Source organism: Ranitomeya imitator, chromosome 9 (genome assembly GCF_032444005.1).
Source record: "Ranitomeya imitator isolate aRanImi1 chromosome 9, aRanImi1.pri, whole genome shotgun sequence".
NCBI lineage: Eukaryota > Metazoa > Chordata > Amphibia > Anura > Dendrobatidae > Ranitomeya > Ranitomeya imitator.
In genome coordinates, this window is record NC_091290.1 from 98,443,210 (window position 1) to 98,456,473 (window position 13,264).

At 43.8% G+C, this 13,264-nt stretch overlaps 1 protein-coding gene across 2 annotated transcripts in view; it reads right to left on the reverse strand.

Moving 5' to 3' along the window:
* LOC138649626 (dipeptidase 2-like) overlaps window positions 1-13,264 on the reverse strand; it is a 438,600-nt gene that overhangs the window by 278,702 nt on the left and 146,634 nt on the right. For both annotated transcript variants that reach the window (XM_069740170.1, XM_069740169.1), the window contains exon 4: window positions 5,946-6,075. In XM_069740170.1, the coding sequence (XP_069596271.1) occupies window positions 5,946-6,075 (130 nt within the window). The remainder of the gene's footprint in view (window positions 1-5,945; window positions 6,076-13,264) is intronic.

Genomic DNA, 13,264 nt, shown 5'->3' on the forward strand with positions numbered 1-13,264 from the left:
CCCTGTCAGGCAGACAGAGGGAAAGGAGGAACATCTAGCAGTTACCAATAGGGTGGTCCCTGAAAGGGGTGGGATCCTGTCAGAGGCCTAGACAGAAGGTCACGGAGCTGCGCTGCACCACGTCCGGCAGCATCCTAAGAAAGAGACAAGAACAGCGAATTGTATTGTAGAGGGTGAGAAACTAAGTCATAGCAAAAGGAGAGGAAACCAGAAGGAGTTCTACTCGATACAGGCTGCCTCCTTCTGAGGCGCAGGATCCGGTAGCCAGAACACTGAGGGAGCAACTGTCTCCATGCCTTGCTCCAGAGACCGGCAGGACAGCTAATTCCAAGTTACTGATCCGCCCTATACCCAGGAGGCACGGTGGCAACTTGTGAGGGCCGGGGCATGCTAGAGTCCCTGTAAAAAACCCCAGGCCACCAGTCATACGGGTTTGTTCCTATCCATCTGGGGGACAGAGAGAGAGACATAGTATCTAGAACATCTACAACAGTTGTGAGGACCTTACCGAGAAGCTCAGCAGGAAGGTACTACAACACCCAGGAGCTAGAGGAAGGCTACTGATTTCCACCTGGTTAAGGGGACTATGGATTTGCCTTCAAACTGGCCGGACTCTGCCTGCCCCGTGATCTGGTGCTCTGGACTGTGGATGCTGAAGCCTTCAGTAAAGGTAAAGAGACTGCAACCTTGTGTCCTCGTTCTTCACTGCATCTTACACCATCCACCATCTACACACTGGGAAGCCCTGGGGACATACTTCTCCTGTGGGAGGTATACCATATGGCTGCCATAACATCACCCCAGTGGACCCCTAAGCAGCGTCGGTCATCCTGACCGAATACCACAGGTGGCGTCACAAACATTTCCCCTTTAAAGACCTTTTCCCCCCATTTATTAACGGACCTCCCGAGGGCCACAGACCGGGTCAGCCACCATGACATCCCCCTGAGAACCGAAGGACCCGGTACCGAGTACCCACTGCACTATGGGGGTGATCCATAAGCAGACCCATCATGTTTCATTTACGAAGGAGGGACTCTTAAAGTCACAGAGTCTATTTTTACTGGTGCATCAGGCGGCATTAATCTTTTTAAAGGGCCATTATGAAATAGTGGGTCTCCTAAGCTGTTGTAGCCTATGCTGTGAGTGAATGGGCTGCCAAGAATTACGACGCACCACAATACCCCTGTCATAAGATGTCCAGGGGGGACTCCTGAAAAAGTGTTGCATTGAATTCAAGGCTTGCCATGCTACCAATTCATATGCACCCCATTAGGCCTTGGAACCCACATAGTGGATGGGCCCATGAAAATCCACTTAACAATATGCATTTTGTACTCCCGAACTCCTTGGTTTTACACATTGCCAGCAAGGCCAGCCCTGCTGCATAGTCATATGAACCCCATCAGGCCTTGGAACCCACATAGTGGATGTGCCCGTGAAAATCCCCTTCACAATATGCATTTTGTACTCCCGTACTCCTTGGTTTTACACATTGCCAGCAAGGCCAGCCCTGCTGCATAGTCATAGGCACCCCATTAGGCCTTGGAACCCACATAGTGGATGGGCCCATAAAAATCCACTTCAAAATATGGATTTTGTACTACCGTACTCCTTGGTTTTGCACATTGCCAGGAAGGCCAGCCCTGCTGCATATTGGTTTTACACATGGGCAGGAAGGCGAGCCCTGCTGCATAGTCATATGCACCCAATTAGGCCTTGGAACCCACATATTGAAAGTGCCCATGAAAATCCACTTCACAATATGCATTTTGTAATCCCGTACTCCTTGGTTTTACACATTGCCAGCAAGGCGAGCCCTGCTTCATATTGGTTTTACACATTGGCAGCAAGGCGAGCCCTGCTGCATAGTCAGTCATGTGCACTCCATTAGTTACATAGTTACATAGTTATTAAGGTTGAAGGAAGACTATAAGTCCATCTAGTTCAACCCATAGCCTAACCTAACATGCCCTAACATGTTGATCCAGAAGAAGGCAAAAAAAACCCATGTGGCAAAGAGTAAGCTCCATATTGGGGAAAAAAATTCCTGCCCGACTCCACATACGGCAATCAGACTAGTTCCCTGGATCAACGCCCTATCGAGGAATCTAGTGTATATACCCTGTAATATTATACTTTTCCAGAAAGGTATCCAGTCCCCTCTTAAATTTAAGTAATGAATCACTCATTACAACATCATACGGCAGAGAGTTCCATAGTCTCACTGCTCTTACAGTAAAGAATCCGCGTCTGTTATTATGCTTAAACCTTTTTTCCTCCAAACGCAGAGGATGCCCCCTTGTCCCTGTTTCAGGTCTATGATTAAAAAGATCATCAGAAAGGTCTTTGTACTGTCCCCTCATATATTTATACATTAAAATAAGATCACCCCTTAATCTTCGTTTTTCCAAACTAAATAGCCCCAAGTGTAATAACCTGTCTTGGTATTGCAGACCCCCCAGTCCTCTAATAACCTTGGTCGCTCTTCTCTGCACCCGCTCCAGTTCAGCTATGTCTTTCTTATACACCAGAGACCAGAACTGTGCACAGTATTCTAAGTGTGGTCGAACTAGTGACTTGTATAGAGGTAAAATTATGTTCTCCTCATGAGCATCTATCCCTCTTTTAATGCATCCCATTATTTTATTTGCCTTTGTAGCAGCTGCCTGACACTGGCCACTGAATATGAGTTTGTCATCCACCCATACACCCAGGTCTTTTTCATTGACGGTTTTGCCCAGAGTTTTAGAATTAAGCACATAATTATACTTCTTATTACTTCTTCCCAGCCACGTAGTATATAACACAGCCACGTAGTATATTGCCCAGCCACGTAGTATATACCACAGCCCACATAGTAAATAGCACAGACACATAGTACATTGCCCAGCCACGTAGTATATAGCACAGCCATGTAGTATATTGCCCAGCCACATACTATATTGCCCAGCCACGTAATATATTGCACAGCCACGCAGTATATTGCCCAGCCACGAAGTATATTACTCAGCCACGTAGTATATTGCCCAGCCACATAGTATATAGCACAGACACGTAGTATATTGCCCAGCCACATAGTATATTGCACAGCCACGTAGTATATTGCTCAGCCACGTAGTATATTGCCCAGCCACATAGTATATAGCACAGACATGTAGTATATAGCACAGGCACGTAGTATATTGCCCAGCCACGTAATATATTGCCCAGCCACGTAGTATATTGCCCAGCCACATAGTATATTGCCCAGCCACGTAATATATTGCACAGCCACATAGTATATTGCACAGCCATGTAATATATTGCACAGCCACGTAGTATATAGCCCAGAGACGTAGTATATAACACTGCCCATGCAGTATATAACACAGGCCACGTAGTATAGAGCACAGCAATGTAGTATATTGCCCAGCCACGTAATATATACCACAGCCACATAGTATATAGCACAACCCACATAGTATATAGCACAGAGATGTAGTATATAACACAGCCCACGCAGTATATAGCAATGTGGGCACCATATCCCTGTTAAAAAAAGAATTAAAATAAAAAATTGTTATATACTCACCCTCCGTCGGCTCCCCGGATGCAGCCCAGGCGTTTACCGATGCTCTTCGCGACGCTCCGGTACCAAGAGTTCATTGCGGTCTCACGAGATGATGACGTAGCGGTCTCGCAAGACCGCTACGTCATCATCTAGCGAGACCGCAATACATGGACCAGTCACCAGAGCGTCGCGAGGAGCAGGAAAGGCCTGGGCTGGATCTGGGGGCCGACGGAGGGTGAGTATATAATGCTCTTTTATTTTTTTAAATTATTTTTAACATTACAGTAGATCTTTTTACTATTGATGCTGCATAGAAAGAAAGACGGAAGTGACCCTTAGACAATTATATAGTAGATTATTTTCAGTAATAGCGCGGTCATCTGCTGAGGTTCTCCTCCACTATTAGGGTGCGTTACCCAGTTGTTATCAAGGCTACCTAGTTAGGGGACCACTCAGAAGCTTCCCCCCTGAACCAAAACCCTAGCTATGCCTCTGAGGTTAGGCCATGTTTACACGCAGCATTTGTGCAGCATTTTTATTTGCAGCCAAAAGATGCTCTCGTAGTTCCTCTGCAGCACCACCACAGGAAAAACTAATTACTACACAGGGTTTGTTGAAATAATTGGGCTGACCCTGCAAGGTGTCGTTAAGACATCAGTGTTTTTTTACATACACAAACAAATGGTACATGTGTCAGTGTGTCATTAGTGTTTTTCATGGATGGATAAATAAATAACAAAGCTTCTCCTATTCTTTGTAATGTTAAAAATGGACAGCATATGGACTGCTCAGTCATGCCATCTGTGTGCTATATGTGTTTTTCATGGACACATAGACTTGCATTGTCATTTTTCATTAGTGCTGCTGGAAAAAAAAACGACATGACAGATTTTTGCACAGACACATGGTCCATGAAAAAACACGTACACGTGAACAGCAGCATCGATTATGCTGGGTCTTCTAAGAAGAGAGATACATACTTTGTGGCTTCTCTTCTTTGGCTAAATGATAGATGCTTTGAATACTCTAGAAAAATATTAAATGGGTTGTGCACTTCTAAGACAATCACTTCTTGATCAAATTGTATGGTCCCCATAAAATAATAAAGCCTATATTCACCTCCCGTGCTGGCGCAATCCCGCCATGTCAGCACTCGCGGTCTCAATGCTTACATGCGGTTGTTTTGACACGTCACGCACACACCCAATCAGCACTAATTGGGCACTGGCGTCACATGTCACAGCAACCACATGCGAGCCCCAGGAGATAGAGTGCTGACACTGTGGGAACGGCGCCGGCACTTGAGGTGAGTGTAAGAACAAGTTGTCCAAGTAATGGATAACTTCTTTAAACTTTCAGAGTCCTCAGTAGTTGATTATTAGCATCTATTCAGTCAGCCATTAAACTAAGAGCAGCTTTTGAGACTAATCAAGTCTTCTAATCAGGCTCAGCCTAACAAAAAATCTGAAGAGTTACATATCTATATATAAAAAACAACAGTGCAGTAATAAGACAAGCAACGTGAGGCAGAACTATCAATATTGGATGGGAAGAAACAGTGGTGGCAGTAAGTATTGGATGAGTTAATTGATAAGGAGTGTGAAAGTTTTATTATCCTCTGATTGAGGTCTGGCCCATGGTTGTGATGCCCCAATGAGGTCTGAGGAGCACATTCCTTAATTGATGTAAAAAAGACATAAATCCATGTGACACATTCATTCTTGCTCTGCGTGTGTCAAAGATCATCATAGGTGTCTATTTCCTCACTTTTCTGTCTCTTGGGATGTGATGTTTCCTTTCAATACTATTAATTTCATGTCCGTGATGTTGTGATCAGAGCTATAAAAAATTTGGCCACAGGTAGACCTATTGTTTTTTAATTTATTGTCTAGCAATGAGATTTCATCCTTTTGCCCTGTCTCCCCCACATACAGACCCCCAATTGGACATTTAGTGCATATAATTAAGTATGCCCCATTAGCTTTGGTGCAACGGAAAACACCTGGGATCTTGTAGTACTGATCTAGATTCCCAACTCAGGACTTTCAGAGATCTCAATTTTTTATATTTTTCTATGTACCGGCTTACATGTACTAATAAATATTTTTCATAAATTCTCTAGTGACCTTATTAAAAAAATGTGATTTCTAAAACTAGACTTTTGAAATGTTGTACAGATAGGTATGTTTTCAGATAAATGGGCCTACTGAAATGCATCACAAAATGTTAGGGATGTGTTCTATCTATACAGATTTGAAATAAAAATGTCCTCAAGTATAATAGGCCAAATTTAATGCACGGACAAAAATGAACCAATCAGTTTGTAATAGATGTAATATGCTAGAATTTTTGTTTAGAATTTTTAAAGTTATATATGGTAGTAAGAAATAACCTTGAGATGAAGTAACAAATTCCAATTCTTCATATTCGTTACACATTCTCTTGATAACGTCGATTTGTTCCAAGGCTAGCCTTACAGCATCTTTGTCTTGGGCGCTGCACAATACGTATGCTGACCAGAACTAGAAAAAACACAATTTTTAGTTCATATAATTTTTTAAAATAATTTATGCATGCTTTGAAGTCTTTATTGGCAAACCAGAAAAACTCTTGGAGTGCAGAGACTCCAAAATGCAAAATCACAACCCTAACCCATCACATCCCTAACCCTAATCCCAACCCTAACCCCAACACACCCCTAACCTTAATCCCAACCCTAACTATAACCCTAATCCCAAACTTAACCCTATTTGCAACCCTAACCCTAATCTCAACCCTAATCCAAACCCTAATCCCAACTCTAACCCTAACTTCAGTCCCAAACCTAACTCTAACTTTACCCCAACCCTAACCATAACTTTATCCCCAACCCTAACCCTAGCCTTAGCCCCAACCCTAACTTTAACTTTAGCCCTAACCCTAACTTTAGCCCAACTCACTTTAGCTCAACTCTAACCCTAATTGGAAAATGGAAATAAATACATTTTCTTTATTTTATTATTTTTTTTACTAACTAAGGGGGTGATAAAGGAGGGGTTTGTTTGCTATTTTTTTTATTTTGATCACAGTGATAGGGTCTATTACAGTGACCAAAATGAACCAATAGGAAAAATATTCCTATTGTTGCCGGGTGCCGGCCGGCAGATCTCGGTGGGCGCACTGCGCATGCGTCTGACATTTTTTCCCAGAAAAAGATGGCGGCACCCATGGGGAGAAGCACGAGGAGCACCAGGAGGTAATGGGGGGGATCAGGGACCCCATTTCTCTGTCCTCTGATGTGCGATCACATAGGAGGACACAGAAATTAAACGGCACAGCAAATTTTTTTTTGCTGTCGCTGGGAAACGGTTAATACCGGCGATCGCAACCAGACTCGCTACCTTGACGATGGTTGATGGGCTCACACTATTTGGCCAAATTCTGTGCTAAGCGTCTCCAAAAAATTTTTTTTTCCTAATGTTCAAAAAGCAATTTTGCTATTCAAATTTCATGTATTTCATGTTTGACGTGTTTTGGCACGATAGAGTGCAACCTTTTTTTGTATATTTTATATGGAGGTAGCTGCTCCTGGTATGCACCTATTCACACTACTAGATACACACCAACACTTCCATCAAGTGTAGGAAAGACGATAAATGCAAAATTAAAACATATAGATTTTTATTACAAAATAGTTTAAAATACCAAATCAAGCTACTGGAATCACAAAACCTATTCACACTAGTTTGGATGTGCCAGTCTTTTTTCTGTCATTTCTATGTTAGCTTACTGACTGCGCGCTCCTCCCTTCACCATCTGGTTTTTAATTACATCTATTCACACTTGGTTCCGGCCAACCCATATGTAGGCTTTGCTGAGAGAGGTGTCCATATTCACCCAAGCATGCAGACATTAGCCTTCGGTAAGTGTTCACATTTGGACAGGGAGGTCAGGTACCCATCAGTTTTTTTTCATGAGACCACCTTGACGATGGTTGATGGGCTCACACTAGTTGGCCAAATTCTGTGCTAAGCGTCTCAAAAAAAAATTTTTTCCTAATGTTCAAAAAGCAATTTTGCTATTCAAATTTCATGTATTTCATGTTTGACGTGTTTTGGCACAATAGAGTGCAACCTTTTTTTGTATATTATATATGGAGGTAGCTGCTCCTGGTATGCACCTATTCACACTAGTTTGGATGTGCCAGTCTTTTTTCTGTCATTACTCCAAGCAGACCCTTGAATGAGATGTGCAACAAAAACTGCAACATTTGGTTGTATTTCATGAATCTAAAACATCTGGATAAACAAAGCTGTCGATGAAAAATAAAAAACGACTTAAAAAAAAGAAATTCAACTTAAAAAATAGAACAAAAATTTTGGAGAATAAGGCACAAATACTAAAGTCACTAAAATAGAGCAAAATACTCCAGAAAACTAGAGAAACAGCAATGCTCAATGGGAACATATCCTTAGAATATGTGCAAATGGAGCGCCCCCAAAGGCCGTGAGGTACTCGGTACCGGGGCGGGCAGTGTTCTGAAAGGGGAAGCGTCTCGGCAGCAGTGACCCGGTCCGTGGCACTTGGCGTCGAAAAAAATGAAAATGGGAATAGTAGAGGGAATAGTAGAGGGTGTCACGCCACCTGTGGTACTCGGTAATAAAGGTATAAGCCGACGCTGCTTCAGAGTCCACTGAGGCTGTTGGTGATGTAGCAGATTTGGTACAGCTCTCCACAGGTAGAGCTAGACCGCAGGCAGGGCCTGCTTTAGGCAAAGTGGGGCCCCAGGCAAAGTTTAAAATGGGGTCCCAAATGCTAACATATTGCACATCGCACAGAAGCATTTCGGTTGTATTTACATGCGCTGATCTCAGGCCGCTAAACAAGTGTGATTGACAATATTGAAGTCGTTGGATGCTTGTTTCCCAGCCTCTTTCCACCACCTGAGAAAGAATGAAGGGGATAGAACGATCACAAATAGATCACTAATAGATCACCATACAGTATCATGTTATCAGCAGCACACCTACAGTTTACACCGGCGATGTCCTGCTGAGAACAATGATTTTTATTCCGGCATAAACAATCCAATCACCTAATAATAAATATAATGATAATTTTTATTTATATAGCACCAACATATTCCGCAGCACCTTACAATTAAGCGGGGACATATACAAACAATAAATTCGGTACCTAATGAATACGCAGCATTTTGCTTGTTTAGTATAATACACCCCATACTCCTCCATATATTATAATGTACACCATAGTCCTCCATATTGTAAAATGCACACCGCATAGTCCTCCATATAATATAATGTGCCCCATGGTCCTCCATATAGTATAATACACTTCCCATAGTCCTCCATATAGTATAATACAGTCCTCATAGTCCTCCATACATTAATATACTCCTCAGTCCTCCATATAGCACAATACACTCCTCACAGTGCTCCATATAGCATACTGCACCGCCATAGTCATCCATGTAGTACAATTCACTTCCCATAGTATAATGCACCCCATAGTTCTTCATATAGTATAATGTATTCCCCATAGTCCTCGATACAGTATAATTCTGCCCACATATAGTATAATGCAGCCAAAACCCCACAGAGTATAATGAAACCCCCCACAGAGTATAATGTAACCATGTAACCTCCCCATAGAATATAATGCAGCCCCCATATAATATAATGTAGCCCCCTCATAGAGTATGATGTAATCACCCCTCATAGAATATAAATATAATACAGCACCTCATAGAATATAATTATCTCATGCTGCGGGCACTTTGCACTTTTTTATATATTGCAGTTTGCTCCCCTATGTGTGGATTTTATTTATTTTTTGCTGCTGGCACTTTGCACTTTTTATATACTGCACATTGCTACCTGGTGGTGCTTCTTGTGGTTGGATTTAATCCACTCCATTTAGCAATTTATTTATTTCACTTTGCACACTGTTACCCTATGAATTGTTTTTTTATCACTTGACCACGTTCATTTTTTGTTGTGGCTAGTGAGATATATGATCCTTTTGCCAATTTTAGGTTGATTGGATCACGTATATTTTTATTGGAGATCTGTATGTGTATATATATACACCTTTTGGTGCCCCCCTCTGCTATTTAGATCTCAACACACGATTGATTTTAAGCATATTTATGTATAACTAATATTTCTTTGTCCTAATATATGTGCACACTGTATTTTACATTTCAATTGTTGCAAATAAAGTATATTTGATTTATATCTCTGCTTGTGTTTTCCTGGTTGTTGGTTCCATAATCTTGGTGATTGGTTTTCACTACTGACTGAGTGGTTTCCACTTGCTTCCTTTGTTGCACTGTAGGAGGGATTTATGAGTTAAATCACACACTTATATTTGGATTATACTGATTATTATCTTAAATAAGTCCTCAGAGGTGTATACTTTGGTATCTCAGTCCTCCATATAGCACAATACACTTCTCACAGTGCTCCATATAGTATATTGCACCGCCATAGTCATCCATGTACTACAATTCACTTCCCATAGTATAATGCACCCCATAGTTCTTCATATAGCATAATGTATTCCCCATAGTCCTCGATACAGTATAATTCTGCCCACATATAGTATAATGAAGCCACCACCCCACAGAGTATAATGAAACCCCCCCACAGAGTATAATGTAACCCCCCACAGAGTATAATGTAACCTCCCCATAGAATATAATGCAGCCCCCCATATAGTATAATGTAGCCCCCTCAGAGTATGATGCAATCACCCCTCATAGAATATAAATATAATACAGCCCCCTCATAGAATATAATGTAGCCCCGAACAAAATATAATACAGCCCACCTCCCCATAGAATATAATGTAGCCCAATCAAAGAGTATGATGCAATCATCCCTCATAAAATCTAATAAAGCCCCCCACAGAATATAATGCAGACCCCCATAGTATATAACACAGCCTCCTCCATAGAGTATAATGTATAATGTACCCCCCCAAATATATAACACAGCCACATAGTATATAACACAGCCTCCCCCATAGAGTAGAATATACCCCCATAGTATATAGCACAGCCCATATAGTAGTATATAGCACAGCCCTACACCCCCATAGTATATAGCACAGCCCATATAGTAGTATATAGCACAGCCCACATAGTAATATATAGAACAGCCACATAGTATATAGTACAGCCCACACAGTAGTATATAGCACAGCCCACACAGTAGTATACAGCGCAGCCCACACAGTAGTGTACAGCACAGCCCACACAGTAGTATACAGCACTGCACACACAGTAGTATACAGCACTGCCCACACAGTAGTGTACAGCACAGCCCACACAGTAGTATACAGCATAGCCCACATAGTAGTATCCAGCCCCCATAGTATATAGCACAGCTCACATAGTAGTATACAGCACAGCCCTATACCCCCATAGTATATAGCACAGCCCACATAGTAGTATATAGAACAGCCATGTAGTATATAGCACAGCCCACAGTAGTATACAGCACGCCCACACAGTAGTATACAGCACAGCTCACCCAGTAGTATACAGCACAGCCCACACAGAGTATACAGCCCCCATAGTATATAGCACAGCCCACATAGTAGTATATAGCACAGCCCTATACCCCCATAGTATATAGCACAGCCCACATAGTAGTATATAGCACAGCCTACACCGTAGTATATAGAACAGCTACGTAGTATATAGCACAGCCCACACAGTAGTATACAGCACCGCTCACACAGTAGTATGCAGCACAGCCCATGCAATAGTATGCAGCACTGCCCACACAGTAGTATACAGCACAGCCCACACAGTAATACACAGCACTGTCCACACAGTAGTATACAGCACTGTCCACACAGTAGTATGCAGCACAGCCCACACAGTAGTATGCAGCACAGCCCACACAGTAGTATGCAGCACAGCCCACACAGTAGTATGCAGCACTGCCCACACAGTAGTATGCAGCACTGCCCACACAGTAGTATACAGCACTACCCACACAGTAGTATACAGCACTGCCCACACAGTAGTATACAGCACAGCCCACACAGTAGTATACAGCACAGCCCACACAGTAGTATACAGCACAGCCCACAGAGTAGTATACAGCACTGCCCACACAGTAGTATACAGCACTACCCACACAGTAGTATACAGCACTGCCCACACAGTAGTATACAGCACAGCCTACACAGTAGTATACAGCACTGCCCACACAGTAGTATACAGCACTGCCCACACAGTAGTATACAGCACTGCCCACACAGTAGTATACAGCACAGTCCACACAGTAGTATGCAGCACTGTCCACACAGTAGTATGCAGCACTGTCCACACAGTAGTATGCAGCACAGCCCACACAGTAGTATGCAGCACAGCCCACACAGTAGTATGCAGCACAGCCCACACAGTAGTATGCAGCACAGCCCACACAGTAGTATGCAGCACTGCCCACACAGTAGTATGCAGTACTGTCCAAACAGTAGTATGCAGCACTGTCCAAACAGTAGTATGCAGCACTGCCCACACAGTAGTATGCAGCACAGCCCACACAGTAGTATGCAGCACTGCCCACACAGTAGTATATAGCACTGCCCACACAGTAGTATACAGCACTGCCCATACAGTAGTATACAGCACAGCCCACACAATAGTATACAGCACTGCCTACACAGTAGTATATAGCACAGTCCACATCCCCCCTTCACTCCCCTCCTCTCTCCTCCCGAGAATGGCCCCACAGTCCAGTAAAAAAAACCCACAAGCTCCTCACCTCTCCTCATGCCCGCGCTGCTCCCTGCTCCTGTGTCGGCGGCTGCCGCCGCACTGCCTGACACACAGTGAGTGCACGATGATGCGCATCCGCAGTGTCAGAGGCAAAGCGGGGAATGATGGGAGAGGGAGTGTCAGGTGACACTCTCTCCTCCATAATTGCTTTGAACTGTACCGGCAGACGCCGATATAGTTCAATGCGGCAGGGGAGTCGGCGCTGGTGGCAGGCGGGCCCCCCTGCCTCACAGGAGCCCCATAGCGGCTGCGTGACTTGCCGCTAGCTGGCGACCTCTGGGGGGAGCAGGGGCCCCAGGCAGCTGCCTGGTCTGTCTGCCCCCAACGCCGGCCCTGAACCCAGGGCAACTGTATGTATAAGTGATGAGATGATGACGGTGGTTATAATGAAGGACAGATGGTGTAGCAAACAAATCTGAGGACACAGCGGAGTTGTTGTTTCCTTTATCTTTACTGCATGTATAGAGGTGCAGACCGGAGCACTGGTTACAGATGACAATGGAGGTCCAGGCAGCCTGAACCAACTAAGGATCCACTCAGCAAGGTAGGTTGGAGGTCTCCTTTCTGCGCTTCTCTCTCTGAGGTCCTTGCTGCCTAAAGCTAAGCTCGTTTCTATGTTCCTCTCACTGTCTGACAGAAAACATTACCCGCATGGCAGGCAGCTTGAGCCTTTCACAGGTGTCGCCCCTTGTGGCGTCTCCGGGCTCTAACCTGCTGCTGTGCCTTCAGGTGTGTGATGGGGCCAGGGGATCTGCAATCGCCTGCCCTCCGGATTTAGCTGCTGTGAAGATTGGTTCCCTGCAGCCACAGACTCCGGTGTCCAGTTCTAGCGCTGAGCTCTGGTGTGAGCGTGGTCACAGCTCTTCTTCCCAAGCTTTCCTATACTTCTCTCTTTCTTTCTGACTCAGACTGCAACT